Source organism: Physeter macrocephalus, chromosome 18 (assembly GCF_002837175.3).
Source record: "Physeter macrocephalus isolate SW-GA chromosome 18, ASM283717v5, whole genome shotgun sequence".
Taxonomy (NCBI): domain Eukaryota; kingdom Metazoa; phylum Chordata; class Mammalia; order Artiodactyla; family Physeteridae; genus Physeter; species Physeter macrocephalus.
In genome coordinates, this window is record NC_041231.1 from 4,569,337 (window position 1) to 4,596,485 (window position 27,149).

Here is a 27,149-nt window from a genome sequence, read left to right on the forward strand (position 1 = left end):
TCTTTGTCTGGTTTTGGTATCAGGGTGATGGTGGCCTCGTAGAATGAGTTTGGGAGTGTTCCTCCCTCTGCTATCTTTTGGAAGAGTTTGAGAAGGATAGGTGTTAGCTCTTCTCTAAATGTTTGATAGAATTTGCCTGTGAAGCCATGTGGCCCTGGGCTTTTGTTTGTTGGAAGACTTTTAATCACAGTTTCAATTTCAGTGCTTGTGATTGGTCCGTTCAATAGAAAACTGTTCTATTTTCTATAGAAAATAGAAATATTTTCTTTTTTTTTTTTGGTATGCGGGCCTCTCACTGTTGTGGCCTCTCCCTTTGTGGAGCACAGGCTCCGGATGCGCAGGCTCAGAGGCCATGGCTCATGGGCCCAGCCGCTCCGCAGCTTGTGGGATCTTCCCAGACCAGGGCACGAACCCGTGTCCCTGCATCGACAGGCGGACTCTCAACCACTGCACCACCGGGGAAGCCCAGAAATATTTTCTGTTTCTTCCTGGTTCAGTCTCGGCAGGTTGTGCATTTCTAAGAACCAGCTTTTCATTTTATTTTTTTGAACTGTGGTTTTCTCTGGGTATATGCCCAGTAGTGGGATTGTTGGTTCAGGTGGTAGTTCTATTTTTAGTTTTTTGGGTTTTTTTTTCCTTAGGTTTTTAAAAATATTTTTTTCCCCTCTGCTCTCTATGGAATGCCTGGTCCTCTTGGGTTTCTTATCTTTTTCTCTCATATATTCCATCTCTGTGTCTTTACATTCCACACCTGGAGAGATTTCCTTCACTTTGTCTTTTTGCCTTTTTTAAAAAAATGTTTATTTATTTATTTATTTGGCTGCACCGGGTCTTAGTTGTGGCACGTGGGATCTTTAGTTGCAGCATGCGAACTCTTAGTTGCGGCGTGTGGGTTCTAGTTCCCTGACCAGGGATCGAACCCAGGCCCCCTGCATTGGGAATGCGGAGTCTTAGCCACTGGACCACCAGGGAAGTCCCTGTTTTCTTTTTTTAAGTTTAACAGTTAAAGTCTTAATTTCCAAGAGGGTTTTTATTCTTTTTTTTTTATAGTGTCCTTTTCTTGTTTCCATAGATACAGTACTTTCTTGAGGATATCAATGTTCTTTTTTCCCCTTAAGTTCTCATCTGTTTCCTCATTATCTCATTTCCTAAAGGGTTCATCTTCCTGTTCCTTTATCGTAGTCCTTCTCTTTTATACAGCTGGTTTTCCTCGTGACTGAAGATCTGTAGCTGTCCGTTCATACTGAAGAACGAAGGACTGAGTTGGTTTTCCCTGGCAGGATGGGATATGTCTATAATAACTCACGTCTGCTGACACTCACCCATTCTATCCTAAGGGCCTCACATTCATCAGCTCTAATCTGCACAACAGCCCTATGGGGTAGGGACTCTCTAAACCCCATTTCACAGATGAGTAGACCGAGGCACAGAAAGGTTAAGAAACTATCTCAGGGTCGCACAGTCAGCAGGTGGTGGGGCAGATAGAAGCCTGAGTCTGGCGCCTTCTGTGTACTGCCCCTGCATGTGGCATCCCTGGGAAAAGAAGGCAAAAGCCTATGCAGTCACTCGTGTTTCTCTGGAGGCGGTTTCTTTTTTGTCACGAAGGTTATCAGTGTGTCTCTTTATAGTTCCTGTTTTTCATGCCGTGCTCAAAAAGGCCTCCTCGCCTCAACATTAAAAACATGTTCAGCTGTGATTTCCCTTAGATGCTTATGGCTTCAACATTTTTAACATTTAAATCTTTGATTCACAATGAATTTGTTTTGCTCCAGGCGGCAAAGGGGGGAAGCCTGTTTTGTTGTTTTCCAAGTGACAGCCAGTTATCCCCAAACCATTTGTTGACTGTTCCATCGCCACCACCACCCTTCTGTCACACACCAGGTTCCATCATTCACTTGAATATTTTGGTGTTTCGTGGATTCTGATAATTTTGGTCTAGTACCTTTCTGTGTAATTATTACTGTTATGCTTTCCTGTCAGATAGGTCTAGTGTTAATTTTCTTTTTCTCTTCTTTTTCACTTTTCCTTTTTTGTAGTTATTTACATGTTTATTCTTCTAGGTGAACTTTAAAATAATGTTTGTCAAACTCCATCAAAATTCTGTGGGATTTAGCTTAAGATTGCAGTGAAATTATACATTCTTTTAGGGAGAATTGACATATACTGTATTAATTTTCTATTGCTGACCACAACTTAGTGGCTTTAAACAACACACATTATACAGTTCTTGAGGCCAAGAGTCCAAAATGGGTCTCACTGGGCTAAAATCAAGGTGTCAGCAGGGCTGTGTTCTGTCTGCAGGCCCTCAGGGAGAGTGCATACTCTTGTTTTTCTCAGCTTCTAGAGGCTGCCTGGCCCGCCTCCTCCTGTGTCTGCAAAGCCAGTGGTGTCAGGCTGAGTCCTTCTCATCCTGCCATCTCTCTGGCTCTCCCTCTTACTCATTTAGGACTCTGGTGATTACAGTGGGCACACCCAGATAATCCAGGATTATCTCTCCATTTTAAGGTCAGCTGATTAGCAACCTTAATACCAGCTGCCATGTCAGATAACATATTCACAGGTTCCAGGAATTAGGATGTGGTATCTTTGGGGGCCTGACATTCCGTCTGTCACAAAAATACAAGCCCACGTTTTTCTATCGAAGAACAAGGCTCTCTCTATTCAAGTCTTGTTTTAATGTTCTTTAGCTGTGTTATAGTTTTCTTCTTATGGGTCCCCCATATTTCCTGTGAATTTCACTCTATTTTATAGTTTTTGCTGCTATCTGCGACAGATATTTCCTCCTGCTACATTTCTTAGTGGTTTTGTTGCACCTGGGAAAGCAAAAGGGAGTTGAGCTTGGTATCAATTTTATATGCACTCTGAACATTTTTCAGTAGATTTATCTGCCCAATCGTTCAGCTGATTTATTTTGGTTTCCCAGATATATAATCGTATTTTCTACAACGTTTTTCCTTTGCAAAGTTACACTATTCCGGAATAGTAGTTGTCATGAACTGTAACAGGAGTGCTTGCAGGATTTCACCATTGAGCCTGAGCCCAACGTTTGGTTTAATACACCTTTTTTATCGTGGAAATCAGGTGACTGAAACACAAAGTAGCCCGGTGTGCACAGTTGCCATGGGGAGAAACTGAGGCCCCTCCTCACGGCCTTTTCTGAGCCTGTGATCAGCTAGCTGAGAGGTCCCCTGCGGTCCTGCGCGCCCGCAGGCCGGTCTGGGTACAAACTGTGCATCCAGCACCCAGCCTCTGCTCACCTGCGGGCGGGTCTCCTTCCTTCCCCTCCAGGCCCCACTGCTCCCCGACTCCCACTCCTGCCCCGCCCCCTCTCTCAGCCTCGCTGCCCTTCCCAGGATCAACGGTAACCCCGGGAAGTCCGTGCGCCTGGCAGGGCTGTGGAAGCTGGAGGAGGTCAGTCTGTCCGGAGGCCTTACTGCCCTCTTCCGGAACTGCCCCACCCCCCTGGTCACCCCCAGGCCCCGTGCCTGACCTCCCACCCTTGCCCCCGCAGTGCCATCTCAGCGGCTGCATGATGGACCTGTTCGTGCAGATGGCCATCATCATGAGTCTGAAGCAAACGCTCAGCAACTGCATGGAGTACCTGGGCCCGTGAGGACCAGCCTTCCTCCCGGGGCGCCACCCGCACCCGCGGGACCCCAGAGCCAGCAGTCCCGGGGGGCCCTCAGCCGCCTCCCCGTCCCCCACCCGGCCCTCCTCGCCCGCAGGTGGCTGGCCCACAAGTGTCGCTTCATGCGAGCCACGTCCCAGGACCCCGAGCTGAGGCACTGGCAGCGCAACTACCGCCTGAGCCTGGTCAACACCTTCAGCCTGTTCGACGAGTTCATGGAGATGAGTACGCGGGGCGGGGCGGGGGGCTGGTGGGCGGAGGGGCGGGCGCCGCGCGGGGGCCCACGGTGACGACCCCCACCCCCAGTGATCCAGTACGGCTTCACCACCATCTTCGTGGCCGCCTTCCCGCTCGCCCCGCTGCTGGCGCTCTTCAGCAACCTCGTGGAGATCCGCCTGGACGCCATCAAGATGGTCTGGCTGCAGCGGCGCCTGGTGCCCCGCAAGGCCAAGGACATCGGTCAGGGGCCCGACGGGGCGGCCGGAGGGCGGGCGCTCCAGCCAGGGGACGGGAGCAGCGAGGCGCGCTGGGGCCACGCCAGTCTCCTTGAAACGACCGCTCTAAGCCATGGGGGCAGGGCTCAGGCCCCAGGAAGAGGCGGGGCTGGCAGGCACCTGGCCGGCCGCTCCCCCCTCAGGGGTCCCATTGAAGGGCCAGTAGCCGCCCCCGCAGGGCCGTGCAGAACGGCTTGACTCTCAGGGCGCTGAGGGAGAGGGGCCCAGCAGCTGGGGACAGGGACCGACAGCAGATGGCCTTAGTCACCTAGACTGGCCTTGGTGAGGTAGACAGGTGTCAGGGATGAAGCAAGGAGATGCGGTGTTGGACACAGGCCAGGCGGTAGGGACGCCTCAGTCTTGAGACCAGGTTAAGGGGGTCTGCCCTGGGGAGGGGACCCAGGAGGCGGAGCAGGCCTGGGGCAGCTGCAAGGTTCAGGCATAAGATGGGGGGGCGGAGACCTGACCCCCTCCCTGTCCATGTCAAGAAGAGGGGTGCAGGAGAGCGGAGGCCGCTCTCTGTTGGCCTTGGCCCAGGTCTTCCTCATCAGGGACCTGGCCCTGCGGCTGCCACAGGCAGAGGCGTGCTGAGGCCCTTGACCATCCAGGCTCCCGGCTTCGGGGGATCAACAGAGGCGGGGGGCGGGAGGGGCGGGGAGACAGTGCACGCCTCACCCCCCGCCGTGGCCCAGGGACCTGGCTGCAGGTGCTGGAGATCATCGGCGTGCTGGCGGTCATCGCCAACGGGATGGTCGTCGCCTTCACATCTGAGTTCATCCCCCGAGTGGTGTACAAGTACCGCTATGGCCCGTGCCGACAGGGGGCCCACCCTGCAGTCGAGTAAGGGGACACCGCCACACAGCCCCTGGGGGAGCCTCAAACTGTCCAGAGGCCCCTGGGAAACTGGCCCAACCATGGCCCAGCCCCAGGGGACCCCAGGGAAGGGCTCGATGCTAACAGTATTGCCTGGGGTGGGCTGCCCTCCCACAGCAACCTGCACACCCTGGGTGGACCCCGGGAGTGCTGACTGGGACCCCAGTAGGGGATCAACGTCCCAGAACCAGCTGTTTTCTGAGCAAGTGACACTGGAATGGCTCCCCTTCCAAAGGCAGACCCTTAGTGGTCTGCATGCTGTCCTCACCCAGTTCCTCCAGCCCTGCAGGGGGGTAGGTCTCCAGGGGTCTCCCTGAGGAAGGCTGGCAAGGGAGCCTCGGCCCCTGGCACGCAAGGCAGGTGGTGGCACCTGCAAGTCCCTTCAGCCTCCCCCAGGGGCCCCTCTCCCATGTACAGAGGTGAAGGCGGGGGTCTGCATTGTGGCCCACCCTGATGGCCCCCACCAGGCAGGGGTTGGTTACAAGCCAGCACCCCAGAAGCCTGAAGGGACCACACCAAACTCCTCTCCCCCTCCCCCCAGCTGCCTCACGGGCTACGTCAACCACAGCCTGTCCGTGTTCTACACCAAGGACTTCCAGAATCCTGTTGAAATAGAGGGCTCAGAGAATGTGACCGAATGCAGGTTTGGATCCCCGTCCCCTGTGAGCACCCTCTGAACTCCTGACCCCTGACCTCAGATGCTCCCCACCCCAGGTACCGGGACTATGGCACCGCTCAGAACTCCAGCTTCACTGAGCAGTCCTGGTTCCTCCTGGCCATCCGCCTAGCCTTTCTCATCCTCTTCGAGGTGAGCCAACACTGGGGACGGGCCCCAGGGCGGGGCAGCTCTCTCCAGCCCTCCCTGGGCCCCTGCCCCCTGGAGCCCCTGCGCTGCGCATCTTGACCTCCCCACTCTGTCCCTCCTCCCAGCACGTGGCCTTATGCGCCAAGCTCATTGCTGCCTGGTTTGTGCCTGATGTGCCTCAGTCGGTGAAGAATGAAGTCCTGAAGAAGAAGCACCAGAGACTTGGGGAGGCGGGGCTGCCGGGGCCTGGGGTGGGGCCTGGCCCTGAGTCCCCAGGTACCAGAGACACCGGCCGCCGGAGAGCACAGACGCGGAGCGGGCCCGGAGCCGGTCAAGAGGCCAAGACGCAGAGCTGCTGCCACCACCGCCCACCCCGGCCCTGGCTGTGTGTGTGGGGGGGCGGGCTTTAAGAAGACCCGCGTATATGCGGGGGTCCTGGGAGCCCCTGTATGTTTGGGGTGTCTGTGAGCTGCACACCTGTCCATGGTCTGTGAGGCCTGTTTCACCTGTGAGGGCTCAGGCTTGGTACTGCCTGACTTGAACTCTGAGTGACCCCTGCCACCCAGAGAACTGGGGCGGGGGTTGGGGGAGGAGGGGGTCTTCTCATGCCTTCTCGACAGGAAAACTGGCCCAGTTTCCTGGGCCCCAGATCCTGCCCCACCCTACTGGCTCCCCTCAACCAGCAGATTTTTCTCTAATAAAATAAAACTGCTTTGTGTTAATTTCTGGGCTTCTGGCCGATGACGTCTGCCCTCAGGGCTAGCTGGGCAACTGAGGCCGTGATGGGGAAAGGCCCGGAACGTGGTAGCCTACGCGCTCCTCTGGTTTTCCGTGGGCTTCCAAGTGAGGGGCGCCTTACAGATATCTTACCCTCCCTGCACCTAGGGTTTAGGAGCGGGAGTCAAGGCAGTCTTCCTAGAGGAAGACAAAGAGCTTGAGAGGAAGGGCAGAACCGCACCAGGTGCTCCTGGGGACGGTGGAATTTCCGAGGAGTTCCTAGGGCACCGAGACTCTCGGGGCTGGTCGGGCCGGTTTGGCCTCTGCCCCCAGGCGCGGCGGCCGCGGCTCCAGGGGGCCGAGCGCAGGACCTTCTTGAACACCAGCCTGAGGCTCGAAGCAGGACAGTTGGGTCCGCCCTCGCCCCGGCTGCTGGGCGGAGCTGCACCTGCCACCGTCGCTGGGGCTGTCGCCGCTGCGCACCTGGCCCAGGTGAGCCGCTCCACCCTCGCGGCCACGCAAGCCCCGGGTCTTGGCAGCAGGTGAGTGGCGATCGCGGCTCCTACCTGCGGAGGTGAGTGGAGGTCGCCGGCTCCCGGGAGCCAGAACCGGGCCTGGAGCTTGGGGGGCCGAGGCGCCCTTTGCTCCGGGGAGCCTCTGGGCCGTGGCGGGTGCGGTTCCGCAGGAAGCGCCTCGGAGCCGAGCCCGCTGCCCGCGTCGCCCAGAAGCCCGAGCTCACCCTCGTTCCGGCCCCTCCGGCCTTGCGGGAGCGAGGGTGGCTCTTCCCGCTCCGCCCGACTTGGCCCTCGGCCAGTAGAGGGAAGAGGAGCGCAGAGGCGCGGAGCGACCCCGCCTCCGCCCCAAAGTCGGAGCCCAGGCCCGAGGCCTCCCAGGGCGCCGGGGGCGGACGGAGAAACCTGCTGGAGCCGCTGCGCACCTGTGTCCGGGCGGAGCTACAGCCGTCCGTGCGCCCCGCCCTTCCGTGCGCGCCCTGCCCGGCTCACCCCACCCGGAGAGCGGTGGTACTAACGCCCCTCCGGGAAGGCGGAGCGCGGGTGTGGGGTGTGTGGCGGGCCCGGGGGTGCAGGAGGGGGCCTCTCGGCTCGCGGGGCCACAGCGCTTTGTGCAAGTTCTTTCCTTCGGGACAGACGTCCGGGGATGAAGCACGCGCCAGGCGCAGAGGGGCCGCCGGTCCCAGATGAGGGAGAGTCGCTCAGAGACTGGGGTGCTGAGCAGCAAATCAGACGGCTGCGCGCCTTGGGACAAGGCGCGGGCGCGCGCCCGGCGGCCAGGCCGACGCCGATGCTCCGGGGAGGCGGAGGGCCCGCGTGAGGCCGGAAGGTGGGAGGGGCTAGGGCTTTCTAGGAGCCGCGCGGGTGAGGCCGAGCGCGGTGGGCGGTGCAGGGGGCGGGCTCGGATTCGGAAGGGCTGTTCTCGAGAGTGCCTGAGGCGACGTGGGGTTTTCTGCTCACTTTGCGGAGTGGGCCTGGGGGACAAGGGAGGGTGAGGGTGGACGTTAGCAAAGGGGCGGGGTGCCCAGTCGCGGCTGTGAGGTGGTGGTGCGGGTGGGCTTGCAGAGCGGCAGGCAGTCTGGCAGGAGCTTTGAGAGGCAGCAAACAGGTGGGGACACCAGGGAGAACGTAGCTCTTTGCCTCCTGCCTGCGTGTCCCGGGCAGGTCACTGACTGCTGGCGGCCACTAGCCTGTCCATCAGGTGCATATGCCGCTCACTCAGCCTCAGGGCCCGCTGGGGCACCTTGGAGGAGCTGCGGCTCGGTGGGGAAGGGGCGCAGTCAGGACTTCTTCCAGTTCTATTGGACCCTGAGCCCAAGATGCACCATCGTCCAAGGGTCTTGGAGGCCACGGGGCCGACGGGGGCGTTGAGCAGGGGGCCTTGGACAGGGTCAGATTAAGGATGTAGGAAAGCTGATGCTGCGGCGAGGATGCTCTGCCCCTGGGGGGGTGAGGGCAGGGACAGGGACCACAGGGGACCCTGCCTGATTGCTATGAGCAGCGCCATCAGCCACCAGTGCTGGGCCCTGAGTTCCAGGTCAGTCCGGGATGGGCGTGCGAGGGAGTCTGTTGTGACCCCAGGAGATATCGGCTCTCCCCCACCTGGGCTCAGAGCTGGGAGCCTTGCTGAGGCCTCCTGTTTGCTTCCTTATCTAGAAGAGGAGGCTTAAGGTCCATGTGATACCCCAGCCCCCTTGTAACTGCTCACCATTTGGGGGCTACACCTGGGAGGTGGACAGGGAGGGGGCCAGAGAGCCCTGCTCAAGGGCCCGTTATTGGTGAGAGTTTCCACAGGAGCCCCACCCATCACCCTGGCAGGTCAGAGGTCAGAGGTACATCAGGGCTGCTCAATGGGGCCAGGGGAGCTACGTGGAGACCCCCCTCCCCCGGTCTCCTGGGTGTTGGGACGGGAAGCAGGCCATACTGCCCAGCTCCTCAGGCGTGTGCAGGACGGCCCTGACTTGGGGTCCGCTGGCCAGGACCCCTACATATCATCGTGGCCCCCAGCCCTTCTGCCACCTCCCCGCTCGCCCAGGCCTAGCCTTGGGAAGGGAAGGACGGTGCCGGTGCCGGTGCCGGGGTGGGCTGGGGCGGGCCCTAGAGGAAGGAGCCGCTTGACTCAGAGTTACAGGAAGAGGGGGGCAGGCGGGGCTGGCGGGGAGAACCACCAACTGCCCGCCCGCCTGCCCGCCTGCCCGCCAGCCCGCTGGGGAGGAGGGTGGGTGCCTGGGTGGGGTTTAGGTTGAGGAGAGGATGTGACTGCAAAGCCAGGAAGCTACGGGGAAAGTTCTTATTAAAACGCACAAACAAAAGCCAGGTCCTCGCCGTGCTTGGCGATGCTTCTGGGGCAGCCGTGGTGATTTGGACTGGGCCAGGGGTCCAGCCGAGCAAACAGTTTGCTCCCAAGCACACGTGAATGACCTCAGTGACGGACATCCCCTCCTCAGGAGGAAAGAGCTGGAACCAGGTGACTTCGTGTCCTCGCTGCTCAGCGTGAGCCTGTGTTCTCGTCCTTGGATGCCTTTTCCGGCCTGAGCCCTCTCCTCGAAAGCAGGCCTGGCTGAGGGGAGGCCCGCAAAGCATGTGGCTTGTGTGTGCGTGGTGCGTGTGTGCCAGTGAGAGAGCGAGGGGTGATGGGAGGCTGAGGGTGGGTGTGAGGCGCGGGGTGTGCACAGGTGCTCGTGGTTGTGTGCCAGGCATGTGGACTGCCAGAGTGTTGGAGGTGTGGGGCGTGTGCACGTGTGCACGGGGACCAAGAGCTTAGTGCAGGCGTGTGTGGGGCGTGCAGGGGGCGGGTGTACAACACAGAGACCAGACAGAAGACAGGGAGGGTTGCAGCGGAGGGCGTGCAGGGGGACACCTGTCGCCTGGCCATGTGGTTTGGCCTGAATTTCCAGGAGGGTCCGAGGTTGCCTTTCCACGGGTAGGAGGTCTTCTGAGGTTAGAGGCCAACGGGCCACTGTAGGAGTTGCCCTGGGACCCGCTGGGCTGGGGGAGGGGGTGTGAGCAGCCCAGCCTCCCATAGCCCTCAGGGGGTCCTCCTGCTTCAAGGGCCTTCCCAGGACTGCCCTCCACCCCAAAGGACTTCTGGAAGGACCCTCTGCACCAGCCCCCCCGGGAACGAGCCTGATGCTCCACCGATTTCTGAGGAAATTCCAGCCCAGCCAAACCAGGGGCTTCCAGCTGATCACGGGTCCACATCGGGTCACCCGTGCCGAAGGAATGGGGGCCAGGCTAAGACTCGTCCCTGCAAAGCCTCAGGGGCCCCACGGGTTGGGGGAGGGCCTGAAGGAGCTGGGGCCCTGGTGTATCCACTTAGCAGGGAAGAGGGGGAGGACTAGATGCCCAGTAAATACCCGCTGGGCGCCAGGGAGGAGATGCCCAAGGCCCGGCTGCCAAGGAGTCTTCCTCGAGGGCTCTGACACTGGGGCTTCGTGCCCCGCCTTTCAGCCCAGGTCACTGGAGAACCCCAAGCCCCCCGGAGCCTCGGTACAGGCTGAATGCGGCTGTACCGCAGCCCCCCTGCCTGTATGTGGCAGCCCTGTCCCAGGGGACCTGGGAACGGGGCCAGCTCCCGGGCTCACGAGGGGTGCCGGGAGTGCTGTCCCACCCTGGGCTGTCACGGTGTCCCTGGGGCAGACGACGTGCGGTCTAGGCTGTGCCTGGTGCTCTGTGGCCTCCACGCGGCAGCTGGGGCAGAGGCAGTGCTTCAGTGGCCAGAGTTACACGTTAACTTATCCTGTTCTTGTTTAATTTGCTCCCGGGGATGGCGGCAGCCTCTGACCCGTCCCGGTGCCACAAGGACAGAGAGTGAATCCTGCCCAGCCCTTGAGGGATCAGTCTGCTCGGCCAAGGAGCCCCGGGGAGCTGTGGGTGGCACCAGTGTCCAGCCTGCCTCGCTGAGGCCCCGGCCAGACCATGGCAGGTAGACGGTCAGAGAGGGATATGGGCACGGGCTCCACTCCCACCTCCTGCCCCTCAGGCTGGCTCCACGCTGCAGTGTGGCCTGGCCTCTCTGCTTGGCCTCAAGCCAGGGGTACAAAGACCTCGGTTTGCCCCTCCCCTATGGCCCGGGGTCCTGACCCCATGGTTAGAATGGGCCCTCACCCTCTCCCGCCCAAGGCCTCTAGACCAGGCTCGTGGGGGTCAGTAAAGCCCAGGGATGCCGGGAGTGGGCGCTGGTGGGGGGCCATTGGGGGCGGGCTGCTGGGAGACCACACTACCAAGACGATGGTGGTCTTCTATGACTACCGCCTCCGGCTCATCACCCCAGTTTAAAGATGAGAAAGTTCAGATCTTGGGGAGGTGAGACGGCTTGCCTGTGGCCAGGAGTAGAGGGTCCTGGAACCCCCAGCTCCCATACCAGGTGGAAGGTGCTGACACCCAACCCCTGACTCCCCCAAACCACTGGTGTCCAGCAGAGGGGCCGGGGCCTGGGCCTCGGAGCAGTGGGCGACAGGTGCACACAGGAAATGTGTGCTGGCCCACGTCCTGGGTAGACAGGCAGCTAGGTGGGCCCCGCCGAGCTGGGGGCGGTGCTGGGTCAGCTCAGCCATGACTCCACGCTAACATCTTCTCTGGGGACTGGCAGCCACATCCAGGGCAGGCAGAACACCTAAGAGCCAGCTGCTGCTGGGGTAAGATGTGCCAAATGCCAGGCCCTGTCCCCCGTGGGACTTGTGGACAGACATGGTGTGGCTACCAAGCAGCACAGGCCACTGGCCACCTTGGTTGTTTCCTGGCCCACAGACCACCTGTGGACAGTGGGAGGCTGGCCTCGTGGGCACAGCGAACCCACTGGGTCCTCTCTCTGCAGGAGCCTGCGACAGGGCCCCTGACTTCCTCTCCCCATCTGGAAACCAGCTCCTGTGGCCTGCCCTGGGCAGTGTGGTCACTCTGAACTGCACGGCCTCGGTGGCCTCTGGGCCCCACTGCCCCTTGCCCTCGGTCCAGTGGCTGAAAGATGGGCTGCTGCTGGGCAATGGAAGCCACTATGACCTCCATGAGGACTCCTGGTAAGAGATGAGGGTGTCCAGGGTCAGGTGACCACGCTGGATATACCCACCCCCAGTGGCCTCTCTGACGTACATCCTGGTCTGTAATCACCTGGACATGGGCTGGGGAGTGACTGGCCAGACATGACATGGGTAGAGTGCCACTCTGGATGCACACTAAGAGTCAGTGACTGCAGGGACAGATGGCCCCTCTGGACACTCACCCTGTAGCCTGCCCAGGGCCATGGGTGCCAGCAGAGTCCTACAGCCTGAATTACTCATTGACCATCGGGCCAAGCCTAGGATCTGAGGACCCCCAGGACCCAGACCCAGGATTAGGGTGACTGTCCCAAAAGAGAGCCACACCCCCTTCATGTTCTGGCCATTTCTCTTAGCTCATGGCCAAGGACTGCCCAGGAGGCCCAAATCTGCAGCCTCTCGGGGTGAGTCCCGGACAAGTGGGGCTCTGGGGCATCCAGTGATGCTGTCGGGCCCCAGGTGAGGGGGTGGGGCCTGGTCTCCCCAGGGTCAAGGCCAACTGGTCAGAGGTGCTTGTGTCCAGTGCCCTGGGGATCCACCTGACCAGTCCTGAGGACTTCAGGACCTTCACCTGCTCCGTCCAGAACATCAGCTCCTCTTCCTTCACTCTTTGGAGAGCTGGTGAGTGGGCTCCGGTGGGGTAGAAGGTAGGAGGGAGGCCTGGGGAGCCTTTAGGCTTGGAGGGTGCGGGGGGTGGCTCAGTCAGTGGCTCTGTCCCCAGGCCTGGCTGGACATGTGGCCGCGGTGCTGGCCTCACTCCTGGTCCTGCTGGCCCTGCTCCTGGCAGCGCTGCTATACGTGAAGTGTCGACTCAATGTGCTGCTCTGGTACCAAGACACATATGGGGAGGTGGAGATGAACGGTGCGTGGGGCGCCGATGGATGGGGAGGCGGAGTCAGCCACGGGGCCTCCCTAGGCTCAGCTCTGGGTGGGGGGGATTGGCTCTGGAGGTGGGGGCAAGGAGGCATCCGTCCCTGGTGGGCACTGATGAGATCCCAGTCCAGGAAAGGGGGGTGTCTCTGTGCAGCCCAGGAGGGCACAGGGCCGTAAGAAGGGGGCCACGGTAGCCTGGTTCCAGGGCTCCACTCGGAATCCTGTGCTGAGGAGGGATCTAAGCGGGGCCCGGGGCCTAGATCTGCTGGGTCTGCGTCTGGGGGGCTGGCCTGGCCCTTGGGGCACAAGGGGGGAGGTTGAGGGGGCCCCGAGGGTGGCAGGCCTAGGCCTGGAAAGCGGCCGCGCTGACCCGCCGCCGTCCGCAGACGGGAAGCTCTACGACGCCTACGTCTCCTACAGCGACAGCCCCGAGGACCGGAAGTTCGTGAACTTCATCCTGAAGCCGCAGCTGGAACGGCGTCGGGGTTACAAGCTCTTTCTGGACGACCGCGACCTCCTGCCGCGCGCGGGTACCGCGGCGCCCTGCCCCTTTCCGCTCGGGCCCAGCCCCGATCCGGGGCGCAGGCCCCGCCCCTGTTCCGGCCCAGACCCCGCCTTTCCAGGGCCCCGCCCCTCAAGCCCTCCTCCTCCCCGTCCAGGGCCCAGCCCCATCTCTCCTCGGGCCCCGCCCCTGTTCCGGCCCAGATGCCGGCTTCCCAGGGCCACGCCCCCTCGGGTCCTCCTCAGGCCCAGGCTAGGGCCCCGCCCCTCCTAGGGACCCGTTCGCACCGACCCCGCCGATGCCCGGGTTCCTTCAGAGCCGTCGGCCGACCTCCTGGTGAACCTGAGCCGCTGCCGGCGCCTCGTCGTGGTGTTGTCCGACGCCTTCCTCGGCCGGGCCTGGTGCAGTCACAGCTTCCGGTGGGTCCCGCGCGGGGCTGGGTGGGCCCCAACTGCGCCCCCACTGACGGTGCCGCCCTCGCAGGGAGGGCCTGTGCCGGCTGCTGGAGCTCACGCGCAGACCCATCTTCATCACTTTCGAGGGCCAGCGGCGCGACCCCGCACACCCTGCGCTCCGCCTGCTGCGCCAGCATCGCCACCTGGTGACCCTGCTGCTCTGGAGGCCCGGTTCCGTGGTGCGGAGGGGCAGGGGGCGGGGAGGGAGGGGGCTTGTGGATGGGAGCCCGTGGGCGGAGGTGCCATGGTCAGCCGCCCAGAGGAGTGGGCTCTTTGGGGCCAAGGAGACCAGGGTCTTTCCGTGTTGGCACCCCCCCCCCCCCCGGGTCTTTCCGTGTTGGCACCCCCCCACCCCCCCTCAATTGTTCACGCTCGCTAACTGCCCCACCTTGGTCTCCAGACACCTTCCTCCGATTTTTGGAAAGAGCTACAGTTGGCGTTGCCACGGAAGGTGCAGTACAGAGCGATGGAGGGAGACCCCCAGACCCGGCTGCAGGATGACAAGGACCCCATGCTGATTGTGCGAGGCCGGGTCCCAGAGGGTCGGACCCTGGACCCGGAGCTGGACCCTGACCCTGAGGGGGACCTGGGTATGCCCACCGGCCCCACCCCTGACCCTGAGAAGCTCAGCCTGAGTTGGAGGGGGGCTGCATAAGGTGGAGCCCCAAATAGGGGCCAGGCGGCAGGGACTGCTCCCTGCAGCCGGTGGATGGGCTTAATTCCCAGCACCTCCCACGGACTCTTTCCATGAAGGTGGTCAGGCCCCGGGGCCTGACTGGGAACCTCCAGGACCTCAAATGCCACCATGCAGGAGGGGCAGCAGGGAGTGACTCTGGCAGAAGGCAGGCTGTGGGCAGCCCAGCCTCAGGCCTGGCGGTACCCCTCCCCAGGTGTACGAGGGCCTGTCTTTGGGGAGCCAGCAGCTCCACCGCGTGCAAGTGGGGTCTCGCTTGGAGAGGGCCAGGGCAGTGAAGTGGATGTGTCGGACCTTGGCTCCCGAAACTACAGCGCCCGCACGGACTTCTACTGCCTGGTGTCGGAGGATGACGTGTAGCGCCTGCCCCCTGGACGATCACCAGGGACAGCGGGGGGCAGGGCTGGGGTGTTCTTTTCCCACTCAGCAGGACCACAAGCCCTGTCTACCTGCAGCCCGGGGACCTCGGGGAAGAGAGCGGGCCCAGTGACCCTCCTTGTGCCAGAAATAAAGTCCTTTGGAATCCTGCCCAGGTCTCGGCCTCTCCTCTCCTGGGGCGGGAAGGCGGTATGCAGCGTCCTGAACAGAACACCCCACCTCTCACTTCCGTCTCAGGCACTCCAGGGCCCTGGATCCCTCCCTTTTCTCGCTCCATGGCCACCTGGTCACCGCATCTGGTGCCCACTCAAGCCCACCCTCTCCCCATCCTCCTCCGTCCTGAGCCAGCTCAGGCATGTCTCTTGCAGTGGCCTCCTCAGGTCTCCCTGCTTGGGGCCGTGACTGTTCCCGGTCCCACTCTGATACGGACAGTCCCTGGGGGGCAGGCCCCTTAGAGACTTCAGGTTCTGAGCTTTGCAAAAAATGCCTGTTGTTGTAAAAATAGCGGTGGGAACTTTACAAGCAAAGAGCCTGGCTTGGCGAGATGGAGAGAGGTCCCAGAACCTACTGAACCCCAAGCCTCAGGCAGCATAGGTATACCTGTCAGGGCACCTCTGGGCCCGGGAAGGCAGGGCCGGGAGAGGTGTTGGATGCACCTGCCACGTGAGCACAGCCCGGCAGGCAGCGCCGAGGCCAGGAGTCACAGCTGCCCCGGAAGCGCTCGTTCCTCTGCAGACGAGGTACTCCGCTCTGCTGTTCCTGCGTCTCACTTGGCTTGGGGCTGCCTCTGCCACCTGCCACATCTCCTCCATGCTCTCCGCCAGCTCTCCTGCTGCTGGACACGCCCTCCTCCCTGTCCTGGGTCCCCTGACCTGGAGAGGCCCGTGTATGGGCCCAGCGGGGAGTGTCCTAAGGGGCAGGCACGGTTGCGCTGGGGGACGTTGCTGAGGCCTTGGGTCCGACCCCCAAGTCTGACCAACCAAAGAAGCGTGAGGGGCTGTGGCTGCTGTGTTCACGGCCACCTTTATTCCCATTGCTGGCTGTCCCGAGGCACTGCCGGGCCACAGCCAGTGCCACCTCTGCCAGTGTGACCTGGCCACCACCCCACGCATCAGAGCAGCCTCAAGCCCTGCCCCACCCCCTGCCCTGCAGAAGCCAATTCCCCAGCCGCAAGCCCCGTCCCCTCCCCCACGGCCCAGGCCTTCAAGTTGCACGTGGACGGGGCTCCAGCGAGAGCCCCTGGGCCATCATCAACCTTCTCCTCCAGGCTAGCTGGCGAGCAGCACTGAGCTGAGCCCTTCCCTCGGAGGTGGGTCACGTCGCACACTCCTTCTCCAAGGAAGGCTTCGCCTACGGGCCCAGGAAGTCTTCCTTTCGGTAGCCCTTCTGCAGTGGAGAGGGGCCTGGAGTCAGGGCGCTGCTGCTTCGCATCCCGTCCCCCCGAGTGTGCTGGAAGCGAGCCCCTGGTCTTATGGGTGCCTTGGGCCACGCGGGTTTCCGTGTCCTTCCCTGCCGCCCTGTGCCGACGTCCCACACTCACAGCCCCGCCTGCCCTGGACCGCGGGAACATACCGCCCGGAAGTCTCGGTGGAGCTTGTTGTACTGCCACAGGTTGGCCAAGAGGCTGGAGGCTGCCCGGGAGGACCTCTCACTGTCAGGGCTGGGGGGGTAGGGGGCAGGGGTCAGTGGGGTGACAGGCTTGGCCAGAAGGCAGGGCAAGCTGGGGGGTGGCAGGGGGCACGGGGCTCGGGCCCTGACCTGTCCCGCTTCTGCTTGATGAAGAACAGCTTGTGGAGCCCATCGAAGTAGAGCAGGTCTCGGGCGGCCACGGGGCTGGCCACCGCCAGGTTGTTGAGGACGGCTATGATGTTCACCAGCACGTCGGCCGGGGGAGAGTTCTCACCCGGGCTGCCGGGCAGCTTCTCAATCAGGTGACTCACCACCTTGGTGGCTGCCAGGAGGCCGGGGCGGTCAGTCTCCATTGCCCGCCCCCTGCCCCGCCCCCTTGGCGCCTGCCATTCCCTGCTCCCCCAGGGAGCCGGCGCGCCTGTCTGTCCACCAGCTCTGGCTTCCCAGAAGCCGGCCGGTTGAGCAGCAGAGTCCAGGCATGCGCCCAGCCCCCGGGGCAGGCAGAAGCCAGGCTTCGGGACAGCTGCACTCACACAGCTCATCCTTGTTTCTGGCATGCCGGGACAGGTTTCGGACGAGGCCCGTCAGCGAGCGCAGCTGGTGGTGGTCAGCGGTCCGAACTCGGTCCAGCAGCGGGTTCAGGATGCGTTCCTGCTCCAGAGCCAGCCGGCTCAGCACTCCCGCCCACTGCCGGCAGGAGAGGGGCTGGTGAGAACGGGTGCTGGCGCCCCGCGGAGGCCCCGGGTCTGCTCCCTCCTGGCCCAACCCTCCCGGCACCTTCCTTAAATTCAGTGCAGACCCCGGGGGCCGGAGGTGGCATCCTCCAGCCGCATCCTGCCTGCCTTCCTCTCTCGCTCTGAAGTTCTGGCCCCCCGATGCACCGTAAAGCCCGGGAGAGCAGGCTCCTGTCCCCCGTTCACCCCTTGCGTCTCCAGTGCCTCGCGCCCCAGCGCGTGGCCAGGTGTGGTCCCAGGCCACCTCACCCTGCGGTCGCCTGCAGTGATGTTCTGCAGCGCGCCGGCAGCCGCTTCCGTCGTGTACCGGTTGAGCTCACAGCGCTGCAGCAGCCGGTTGTACAGCGCCACGACCTGGGGGCTCCACAGCCACTCCAGGCCCTTGGGGTCCTTAGACACCTCGGTGAAGGTGAGCGCGTCGGCCGTGAGGGACAGCTGGGCAGGAGGGCGTGGAGGGTCAGCCGAGGTCACCCGGGATCCCTGCTTCCGCCCGCCCGCCCGCCTGCCCAGGCCCGCACCCACCTCTCGGAGCCGCCGGCTCTGTGGCGTGAAGCAGCCCACTGCCTCGCCTGGCGGCGCCCCTGCCGTATCCCGGCGGCCTCGGCCCTCCAGCCGCTGCAGGGCCGACGGTGGCATCTCGTCGTACAGGCGGTAGGACAGGTTCCTGAGCACGCACACGGCGTTCTCCACGCTCTGTGGACAGAGGGCGGCCCTCGGTCAGAGCAGGCTGGAGCCCCTCGGGCCCCGGGGCACTGGCTGACCCTCACCTTGTCCTCGCACTTGCCCACGTCCAGGGCGTGGTTGATATAGGCGACCAGGGAGTCCACCAGCCCGTGGCACTCACGCATCTTCTGGCGAGTGGCCTGGGAGGCCGAGCTGAGGTTCCTTTGGATGGAGGCAGACCGGAGACCCCCGCTGGGGCCGCAGGCAGAGCCCCCCCCACAGGGCCCCACCCAGGGCTGGGGTCCGGAGCACCCCCCCCCACTCCCCCGAGCCGGGCTCGGCCCGTCGGCACCTCCGCATGCCCATCCCCCAGCCCCTTCTCAGAGTGTCCGGGGCTCCGGGGGGTTATAAACATCAGATCAAATCCCTGATTTAAAGAAATCTGAGCCCGCAGCCCCCAGTCTGTCGACGTCTGGCCGGGGCCCACACCACCCAGGGCTGGGGTCCGGAGCACCCCCCCCACTCCCCCGAGCCGGGCTCGGCCCGTCGGCACCTCCGCATGCCCATCCCCCAGCCCCTTCTCAGAGTGTCCGGGGCTCCGGGGGGTTATAAACATCAGATCAAATCCCTGATTTAAAGAAATCTGAGCCCGCAGCCCCCAGTCTGTCGACGTCTGGCCGGGGCCCACACCTGGCGGCCCGTCCCCCTCCTGCGCCAGCGCCTCTGCCTCGCTGCCCACTTCTCCCAGCCCACCCCCCCCCGGTGGCCCCGCCTTGTCATTCAGACCTCAGATCCTAACGCCCCTTCTCTGGGCCTCCCCTGCCTGCTGCCCGGCGCACCTGAGGAAGCCCGTGGCGTTGTAGAAGATCTCCGTTTCCGAGGCGTTCTGCTGGGTGAAGGGCGGTCCCCCGGCCCCTGAGAGGGGGCTCAGCACCAGGTCTGTGAGCTGCTCCAGCGTGTCTCGGGCCAGGCGGTCCTTCAGGTGGTCACTGGAGGACAAGTTCCACAGGATCCCTGTGGGAGGTGGGCCGAGGCCGTGGTCAGGGACGGCCCTCCAGCCCCTCCGCCTCTTCCGGGGATGGTACCCAGGGCCCCGCCTGGCACTTCGAGCCTCACCCAAGAGCCTCTCTGGGGAGAGGCTGAGTGGGACGTGTAGGGTCACGGGGCCGCAAGAGCGCAGAGAGGAGGACGCCTAGGGACACGGGGCCTGGGGCCGGAGTCCAGCCCCAAAGAGACGTGCCACAGGGATGGCCGCGGGGGCCGAGGGACGGGCGGTAGAGCGGCGGGCGGGGCGCAGGGCCACCTGTGACGTTCTTGCGCAGTTCGTCGTCCTGCTCACGCAGCGAACGCAGCAGCTCGAAGATGCCGTTCTCCTCCACCAGGGCCAGCTTGTTGTCCGCGTTGTCGTAGACGAGGTTGCGCATGGCGCCTGTGGCGTGGCGCTGCACCTCCTGGTTGGCGTGGTTGAAGAGCTTCACCAGCCTAGCCACGGCCTGCAGGCTGCGAGCCTGTGGGCATAGCCACACGGGTGTTAGCACGCGTGCACACGCTGCATGGGTATGTGCAAACGTTTGCAGGTGTACGTGGATGGGTGAGTACCTGTGCAGGTGTTTGGAGATGTGTGCAGAAATATGCAGATGTGTGCAAGTGTGTGCAGGTATATAGAGACGTGTGCATACACACACAGGTGTATAGAGATGTACGCGGGTGCGTGCAGGTGTGTGCGGGTACATAGAGACGTGTGCATACACGTGCAGGTGTATGGCGACGTACGCGGGTGTGTGCAGATGCGCGCAAATGTGAGCAGAAGCGCGCAGGCGTGTGCAGGTGTACTCAGATTTTTGGGCAAGTCAGTCCCTCCTGCCCGTCCTTTGCTGAGGAGGCCCTGGGCAGGTGGGGTCTGCCCAGGCAGCTTGGGGATCAGTGAGGGGTGGTCAGGGGCCAGACAGAGGGCAGTGAGTGAGGGGCCCATGAGGGCGGTAAGCAGGGCGGTCACCTGCTTCTTGGCTGCTGTGTCACTGTAGCAACTGTGCTGAATGTAGGCTGCTCCCAGCACCTGCAGGTTGGGATCTGAGGCCATGAGGTACTTGACTGCCGAGGGCAGGTCAATGTCATCAAAGCTGCAGAGAAAAGGGACGGGTCAGGCTGAGCCTGGGGACAGACCAGGGTCATGGCAGAAGCCCCCTCCCCGAGCCAGGCCCAGCTCACCCGCTGCTGAGCCTCTGCAAAGTGCGGTGGCCACCGTAGCTGTCCAGCCCACGCGTGTCCGGCAGGTGGCCCGAGTCGCCCAGGCTGAGGCTGAGGCTGCGCACAGATGGTGCCCGGGTCACGGGCTCCAGGACGCCCCCTGGCACTCCCCCAGCCCCCACACGGCTGCGGTGGCTGCTCTGGAACCGCTGCAGGGTCCGCATGGCGGGGGCACGGATGGTTCGGCTGGGCGGCCCCTCGGCAGCCTCCGGCCAGTCCAGGCCCCCAGCCCGGCCAGAGCTGGAGCTGGCCCGGCGCTCAGAGGCAAAGGCCCTGTAGGTGGAGGCAGCCGCCGGCTGCAGCTGCCCCTCCACCACTCCGTAGCGGCCGTCCGGGTCCCCGGCCCCCAGCCTGAGCGAGCACAGGGACAAGGTGTCGTGATCCGCCCGGCTCCCCAGCACGCCACGCTCGTGGCAGGACACGGGCCGGGTGGGCAGGGGCGCGGCGGGCCAGACACCCCCATACCCTGCGGCCCCAAGGGCACTGCCTGCACTCTGGGCTGAGCTCAGCCTTCGACCGGAGCTCAGGTCCACGGCCGAGCAGGAGGACCAGGAGACGGGGCTGCGGGTGGGCCTGGCGATGGGCCGGCAGGTCTGTGGGGCAGGGAGGGGAGGGCAGTGAGGGGCGCTGGGCTTCCTGACGCTGGAGCCCCCAGAGCCTCCCTCACAGGACTCCGGGCTGTCACTCACCGAGGTGTCCCCGCTCCGGCCCTGGGAGCGGGAGCTGAAACCGGCCTGCAAGGTGTGGTACTGAGCCCGGCACGTGCCTGCGGACAGGGACAGCACAGCCTGGCTGGGCCGACGGCAAGGCACTGGCTTCCTGCCTCCCCTCCTGCCCTGAGCCCTGGTGGGGAGGCCAGGGGACTCTGGGACAGGTGCCTTGGCTTCTGGTCCTGCCGTGGCCTTGTCATCCCCCCACAGCCCCCGTCCCTTCCAGCTGTGCCCCCTCAGCGGGGGACGGATGTGCTCACGCTGCTGACCTCCCGGCTACCCGGGGAGTGTGCCAGGGCCTCCTTCCTCAGCTCCCCGATCCCTGCCAGGGCGCAAAGGCTGGCCACCGCCCCCAGGAAGCCACACTGACCTCCCGGGAGCCCATCCTGTGCTGTTGGTCACTCGCCGCGGACACACAGCCTCCCTGGACCAGTGCCCTGAGGCGCAGTCCCCTGACCCACCTGGCCGAGCCACACCCACACCGGGGACACCGGCAGCAGCCCGCCTGCTTGGCGAGTGGACAGCCAGGCAGGTGGATGGAGGGGGGAGGGGGGAGAGATGGGGGAGGGCGGGTTGGACCATCGGAAGGATGGGTGGTTGGATGAACAGACTGACTGGTGTGTGAAGGGGTATCTAAGCCGGGAGGATGGCGGGGCGGATGGATGCTGAAGGGACAACTGAATGAATGTGTGGATGACAGGTGACACGGTGTGGCCGGTCGGGTGTGTAGGAAGAGCTGAGAACACCCGGAGAAGAGTTGGGCAAAGGTCAAGCCAAGGCAGAACAGTGGGAACGGACTGGGGGGGCATCACCTGGGCAATGCCAGGGGCGGGGTCTTTGGATGGGGAGGGTGTTCCGGGAGTGGTCAGCCTCTGCTAGAGTCCCTGCTGGGGCCACACCTGGAGGGGGACGAGTCCCATCCCCCAGAGGCCGGGGTAGAGTGACTTGGCTGAAGGGATTCAGGGGGAGGGTGAAGGGAAGGGGGGGGCCTTGGACCCTCCCCCAACCTCTGCCTCAGTTAGGTCTGGGGGGACTCCCCCACCCAGCACGCTCCCCAGACAGGCCCTGGTTAATGAGGCTTCTGGGCAGGGACTATTAACCCTTTGACGCTAGTGAGGCTCAGCCTTGGGGGGGCACGGCCCCCAGCCCCAAATTATAATCCTCTTTCCCCTAATTGCCAGGGTAGCCAGGGTGGTAACTGACCCCTCCCTACTCCCTCCTCTACCCCATGACCCCTGGGCGCCCAACTTGGCCACCAGCAAGGCTGAGGCCCAGGGAGGGGAGGACGCAGGAATCCAGGCAGCCCTGGCGGCCCCTGTGCTGGCTGACCCGCTTATCCCCCGACCAGCAGCTGGCCGCCAGTACTGGGAAGGGCCCTGTGCAGATCACGCGAGCCACTGTGAAGCGGGGTCTCGGCCCCTGACATCCTGGAGGCTCCTCTTACTGTCTAACCTCGGTCCCTGTTGCTGCAGCCTGGCAAGGGAGGAAACGGCATTTCTAGAAGTGCCCTGAAGGTGCTGCACACGCTCACGTACACCCGCGCACGTGCCCCGTGCACGAACCGGGGTTCCTACACAGGGGGCTGCCTGGCCCTGAGGGGCATTCCCCCACCCGCTGCTCTCACGGAGAGTATCCGGGTCACCCCAGCAGGGCCCGCCCCGCAATTCCGCAGGGAGACCCTGGCCCAGACGTCGTGGCTCTCCTCCAGGAGTCCCAGACCCCGCCCCTCACCTTTCTGTCTGCTCAGTCCCGTGGGGCATGGGGGGGTGGACGCTAGAGTCTGGGCGTCTGTGTCTCTGCGTTTGTGTCTCCAGGGGAGTGACGTGTGTGTCTGCGTGTCTCTGAGACTGTGTGTGTGAGCCCGTGGGATGTGGGACGGGACGCGTGCGTGTTCCGGGTTTGCCGACAGAGATGGACCTGGCCGGCCACGTGCCACTTCTCCCGTGCCCCCCCTGGGGGGGGGGCGGGAGGCTCAGGGCCCAGTGGGCGGGTGAGGCCCAACTCGACTCACGGGGAGGACCCCGGGGTCCCTGCCAGGAGGTGGAGGCCTCACCTCTGGCTTCTCCCACGCCTAGAGGGGTAGGGCGGTGACTCAAGGCGGGCCTGGGTGAGTCAGGGAGCTGAGTCCGGGGTGGCCCCACCGCGGCCTCCGGCCCTCGCACCACCACACCGGCCCTCGCACCACCACGCCCGCCGGGGCCACCTCCACCCGCCACCCACCGTGGGCACCCGGCCAGCGTCTGCCTACCTCTGGCCTCCTTGGCCACACCGTCGGGCTGGGCCGGCCTGTTCTGCCAAGGCTGCTGACCCAGCTGCAGGAGGCGAGCGCGGACCTGCTCCTGGACGCGAGCTGCACGCAGCCTCTCGGCCTCTGGCCCTTCGGTGCCCCGGCGGTCCAGCTGCAGGTCCGAGGGCAGCGCCAGGGAGCACACACCCATCTCGGGCTGCAGGGCCGACAGCAGGAAGTTACCGTCCTGCATGGCGGCGGGCACGGGGGCCGGGTCTGCCTGGCCGGGGCCCGGTCGCCACCTCCAGCCCGATTTGTCTCCGCTGTCTCTTCCCGCGCGGCCCTGTCCCCGAAGTCCCCTCCCTGCTGGCCTCGCCCAGGGCTGGCCCGGAGACCGAGACCGTTGCCGCCCAGCCCTGAGCTCAGCTAGGGGCGGGGACACCTGGGCCAGGTGGGAGGGAGGGGCTACCGCCTGCTTAAGGTGGAATTTGGGCGGAAGAACAGGCGCTGCGTGTTCCCCCTCCTTCAGCTCATATCCCAGGGCCGGGCAGAAGGGGTCCGGGCCCTTTGTTCCCAGCCGGTCCTTTGGGCTAGGCCACAGCCCGTCCTTTGGGCCTACTGTTCTGAGCATTAGGGCAGGGCGGAGGGAGGCCACCTCGGGGGGTCTGAGGGCGGGGGCTCCCCCTCCCTGGGGAGCTGGGGGCTCCAGGTAACTCCAAGGACCAGGCGCTGCAGCCATGAGGTTGGAGTGAGGCCTAGCAGGGGTCAAGTGCTAAGGGACAGAGTTGAGAATAAAAGGCTTGGAGTGGAGCTTTAGGGTGGAAGGGGGCTCTATGGGGCCCTCGTCCTGGTCCTTGGTGCCCAAGAGACCCCAGAAGCAAGAGGCGAGACGGGCCCGCCCCAGGATCCTGACCCTCCAGACCTCCATCCTGCAGACTCCGGAAGTGCCCCAGTCCCCCGCCTCTGCAGAGCCCTCCTGGGCTCCCCGCCACCCGAGGCTACGGAGGTGGGAGGCCTCTCCCAGCCCATGAGTCAAGGCTCAGCTCAGCAGGGGCAGGCGGGGCCGCCCCAGGGGGCTGACTCAGAGGGGCCCTCCCGCCCTGGCTGGGGGTGCAGGATCTGGCGTGCACGGGGAGAACCCAGGAGTCCAGGCGAGCCAGGAGTATGAGGGGTCGGAGTGGTGGGGAGAAGGGAGGCCCAGCAGTCAGAGGTGCGGGAGTGGGAGGGCCAGGCTTGGCAGTGCTCGCCCCAAGGAGGTCTCCCTGGAGCGCCACGGCCGGCTGGACCGCCCACTCCAAGGCCTCCCGTGTAGGCCTGGCTTGGATCCAGGACAGGGCCCTGGCGGACTGAGTGGGGGCTGAGTGGCCTCATGTACCTCCTGGGTTCCCCTGGAAAAGTCGCCCTGGGGCCACCCTCACGGGCCTTCCCTCCCATGGGAGGCCCTGGCCCCTTGAAGGCAGGGGACGTGAGCCCAGGTGGGAGTGGTGGCTGGGGGCCGTGGCCTGGGGGCAAGGCGGGGTCGGGGTCAGAAGGCAGCCCTAGGGGTGAGGTCGGTGCTGGGGTGGGAGTCAGAGGTCAGCATGGGGCGTGAGAGAGGGAGGGGAGGGTCCCCGGGAAGGACAAGGTGAACCCTGGGGTGGAACCTCCCGGCTCAGGGGATATGCACAGTGGGCGACCTACCCTGCTGGCGGTCCAGATACTGCCGGCCCCCGGGCTCATCCCAGAGGCCTCCGCCGCCGGCTGAGGAGTCCTGGGCTGCATCCCGGGCCCAGCACTGCCGTCGGGGCCTCAGTGCGGGACAGGACTGCCGGGGTACCGGGAGGGCGGGGTGGGAACGCCCGCACGCGCAGCGAGCTCATCAGACCGGTTGCTTCCCTGGGAGATGTGTTTTGTGTGGAAAAAGCCCGGGATACAAGTTTGTACAGCGCTGAGTGCGCCTGGAGGCCCGCCCTTCACCCGAGTCGAGTCGCCTGGGCCCACCTGGCAGGGCAGCAGGCCTCGGGGGGCAGACTGCAGCTGGGGTCCGGAGGCCCTGGGTGGTGGGACAGGGCCGCAGAGGGGTGGAAGGGGCTTTGATGGGGTCAGAGCCACAGGATGGAGAGGAGGCGCCAGGCAGATACCCCCTAGGTCCGGTTTTCCACAGCTTGCGGGGTCCTCAGGGCCAGTTCTGTGGGGCTTCCCCCTCCTCTTGGCAGGGAGGGCCGCGGGCGCCCCCAGGCTGTGCCGAGCCTCCCTGAGGACCTGGGGACCCCTGCACCTCCCCACCTCGGATCTCCTGCCTTTGTGGCTCAGTGCCCAGGGAAACCCTGGGGAGCCCGGGCGAGATTTCTCTAAGCACCGCAGGGCCTGAGGGACTGGCTGCGGCTTGAGACTTGTGTCCACCTGAAGCTCAGAGCCCAGTCCAGCCCCTGCGACCAGCCTTGTGCTTCGTCTGCCCTGAGAGCCCCCTCCTCCTGGAGCCGGTGTGGAGGGAGAGAGCACAGGAGGGTTCTGTGCCGGCCTGAGGGGGAGCTTCCTGGGGGAGGGGGCTCTGCGGCAGCTGGCGGAAGATTCGCCCAGGGAGCTGAGAAAGCGGGCGTAGGTCCTGGGAGTCTGTGTTGGTGCACTTTCGGGTTTAAGATCCCGGGACCTGAGGGCCTGCAAGGGTGAGTGATGCTCTTACTTGGGAGGTGGGGGGATGGGGGAGCCTGGACTCTGCCCTGGGGCATGGGAAGGAAGGGCTGTGGGGGCCCAAGAGGGGCAGGTTAGCACTTACAGCCCCGACGGCTTAGAGGTCGGCCTGGGGTATTTACTGGAGGAGGGGGACCCCAGGCAGTTGTTACAAACGTCTCTGGGGGAGGGGGAGGGGATGGGGGCCGGTATGGGGTGGTTTTCAGGGACGAGGGCCAGAGTAGGGGGCAGGCGGAAGGACGGACGCCCCCCTAGTGCTGGCTTTGGTGACCTGGGAGGCGCTCACTGCGAAGGGGCTAGGGGCTACCCGGTGTGTGCGGGCGGAGCTGGAGGAGGGGTACAGAGGGCGCCCCACCCCACCTCGGTGGGGAGTCTGGAGGGGGGCTCTTAGCGGGCAGGAATGGAGGAGAAAAGCTTGAAGATATAGACAGCAAAATAATATTCAAAACAAGATTCGGGAGCGCGCTGGAGCACAGAGAAGGTAGCTAGATCGCCCGGGGCCACAGAGCCTGCAGGCGTCGGGATGGATCTGCGCGAGGTGACGCACCGGGCGCGAGGGCGCGGCGCGCCGGCGGGGGCCGGGGAGATGCGGGTCCTGCTGCTTGGGCTCCAGCCGTGCGCCTCCCGCCGCCGCTTCCTGTCCGCAGACTCGCGAACCTTCCAACGTCCCGGGGGCCGGGCTCCCGCCAAGCCCAGCCCAGCCCAGCCCAGCCCAGGGTTCGGGTTAGGGTTCGGGTTGGGGTCCCTCCTCCATGAAGCCTACCTGGACTTGCGCATCGGGCGCTGCCCCGGACCCCCCTGGGGCGGGGCACCGTCGGCGCCCCCTGGCGCCTCGCCCCTTTGGCGGGGAAGGTCCCCAAGGGTCACAGCCCCACCGCCACCCGCCCAGACCTCCCCTCAGGTCGCCCGTCCGCCTTGCCGGTTCTGCGCTCTTCGGTGCACTGGCGCTGCTCCGGGGCAGGTGTGCGACCAAGACAGACGCAGCTTCTCGCGGGACCGCTCCTTCTGGGGTCGGGGTGGGGGGCCACAGACACAGCGGTCCACACGCAACGATGCTGGTCTGGATGGCGGGGCAGCTGAGAGCCTCTGGGACGGAGGGGGCGCCTTGCAGAGGCCCCAGAGAGGACCCTGAAGGGAACGGGGTGGCCGGAGCCCATGGTTGCGGGGCGCTCCAGCAGGGGAGGAGGATGAATTGACTAAGGGGGAGTGGGGAGGTGGTGGCGGGTCCCCGGGGGGGCCTGGACCAGGAGGGCCCCAGGGCAGGGAGGGTGGAGAGAATGCTGCGTCCCGTTCCTGGAGGGGTGC

General features: G+C 64.2%; 3 protein-coding genes and 1 long non-coding RNA gene across 8 annotated transcripts in view; 2 read left to right on the plus strand and 2 right to left on the minus strand.

Moving 5' to 3' along the window:
- The window catches only part of ANO9 (anoctamin 9), a 20,821-nt gene extending 14,467 nt beyond the window's left edge, over positions 1–6,354 (plus strand). Inside the window, exons 16-23 of the mRNA XM_028479764.2 lie at positions 3,354–3,411; positions 3,512–3,609; positions 3,726–3,853; positions 3,935–4,087; positions 4,815–4,962; positions 5,537–5,638; positions 5,710–5,803; positions 5,926–6,354. Of these exons, the coding sequence (XP_028335565.1) occupies positions 3,354–3,411; positions 3,512–3,609; positions 3,726–3,853; positions 3,935–4,087; positions 4,815–4,962; positions 5,537–5,638; positions 5,710–5,803; positions 5,926–6,210 (1,066 nt within the window). The 3' untranslated portion in view covers positions 6,211–6,354. The remainder of the gene's footprint in view (positions 1–3,353; positions 3,412–3,511; positions 3,610–3,725; positions 3,854–3,934; positions 4,088–4,814; positions 4,963–5,536; positions 5,639–5,709; positions 5,804–5,925) is intronic.
- A 2,898-nt stretch (positions 6,355–9,252) lies between these two features.
- SIGIRR (single Ig and TIR domain containing) lies at positions 9,253–15,112 on the plus strand. Of its 4 annotated transcripts, none has more exons than XM_055080227.1 (10): positions 9,253–10,954; positions 11,846–12,044; positions 12,419–12,466; positions 12,586–12,683; positions 12,784–12,924; positions 13,322–13,465; positions 13,754–13,856; positions 13,921–14,071; positions 14,293–14,482; positions 14,783–15,112. In XM_055080227.1, the coding sequence occupies exons 1-10, from the start codon at positions 10,948–10,950 to the stop codon at positions 14,944–14,946; spliced, it is 1,245 nt and encodes a 414-aa protein (XP_054936202.1). In that variant the 5' UTR covers positions 9,253–10,947; the 3' UTR covers positions 14,947–15,112. The 4 variants fall into 4 exon arrangements, with proteins under 4 accessions (XP_054936202.1, XP_007118699.1, XP_028335547.1 ...); XM_007118637.3 differs by lacking the exon at positions 12,419–12,466 and having other exon boundaries at positions 9,253–9,496; positions 10,806–10,954; positions 12,550–12,683; XM_028479746.2 differs by lacking the exon at positions 12,419–12,466 and having other exon boundaries at positions 9,253–12,044.
- Positions 12,749–13,806, minus strand: LOC129391545 (uncharacterized). Its single transcript, XR_008615872.1, has 3 exons — positions 13,725–13,806; positions 13,306–13,404; positions 12,749–12,886 (listed from the first exon to the last, which is right to left on the minus strand). It is a non-coding gene; the product is annotated as an uncharacterized lncRNA (long non-coding RNA).
- Positions 15,113–15,971: 859 nt separating the features above from the next.
- Positions 15,972–24,995, minus strand: PKP3 (plakophilin 3). Of its 2 annotated transcripts, XM_055080224.1 has the most exons (15): positions 24,855–24,995; positions 23,196–23,391; positions 22,400–22,420; positions 20,927–21,003; positions 20,199–20,830; positions 19,987–20,110; positions 19,294–19,498; positions 18,830–19,004; positions 18,095–18,212; positions 17,850–18,020; positions 17,577–17,762; positions 17,127–17,280; positions 16,723–16,915; positions 16,537–16,624; positions 15,972–16,350 (listed from the first exon to the last, which is right to left on the minus strand). In XM_055080224.1, the coding sequence occupies exons 1-15, from the start codon at positions 24,933–24,935 to the stop codon at positions 16,315–16,317; spliced, it is 2,457 nt and encodes an 818-aa protein (XP_054936199.1). In that variant the 5' UTR covers positions 24,936–24,995; the 3' UTR covers positions 15,972–16,314. The 2 variants fall into 2 exon arrangements, with proteins under 2 accessions (XP_054936199.1, XP_007118701.3); XM_007118639.4 differs by lacking the exon at positions 22,400–22,420.
- Positions 24,996–27,149: the final 2,154 nt, after the last annotated feature.

What these genes read in the sequence shown, in the direction of transcription:
- SIGIRR (XM_028479746.2), top strand. Translation starts at nt 11,719, where the DNA reads ATGGTGTGGCTACCAAGCAGCACAGGCCACTGGCCACCTTGGTTGTTT. An exon ending in GACCTCCATGAGGACTCCTG is followed by an intron (nt 12,045 to 12,585) that starts GTAAGAGATGAG and finishes GCTTGTGTCCAG; the next exon opens with TGCCCTGGGGATCCACCTGA. An exon ending in TCTGGAGGCCCGGTTCCGTG is followed by an intron (nt 14,072 to 14,292) that starts GTGCGGAGGGGC and finishes CTTGGTCTCCAG; the next exon opens with ACACCTTCCTCCGATTTTTG.
- PKP3 (XM_055080224.1), bottom strand. Translation starts at nt 24,935, where the DNA reads ATGCAGCCCAGGACTCCTCAGCCGGCGGCGGAGGCCTCTGGGATGAGC. An exon ending in TGTGGCCAAGGAGGCCAGAG is followed by an intron (nt 22,421 to 23,195) that starts GTAGGCAGACGC and finishes CTCCCTTGCCAG; the next exon opens with GCTGCAGCAACAGGGACCGA. An exon ending in TGGGCAAGTGCGAGGACAAG is followed by an intron (nt 18,021 to 18,094) that starts GTGAGGGTCAGC and finishes CTCTGTCCACAG; the next exon opens with AGCGTGGAGAACGCCGTGTG.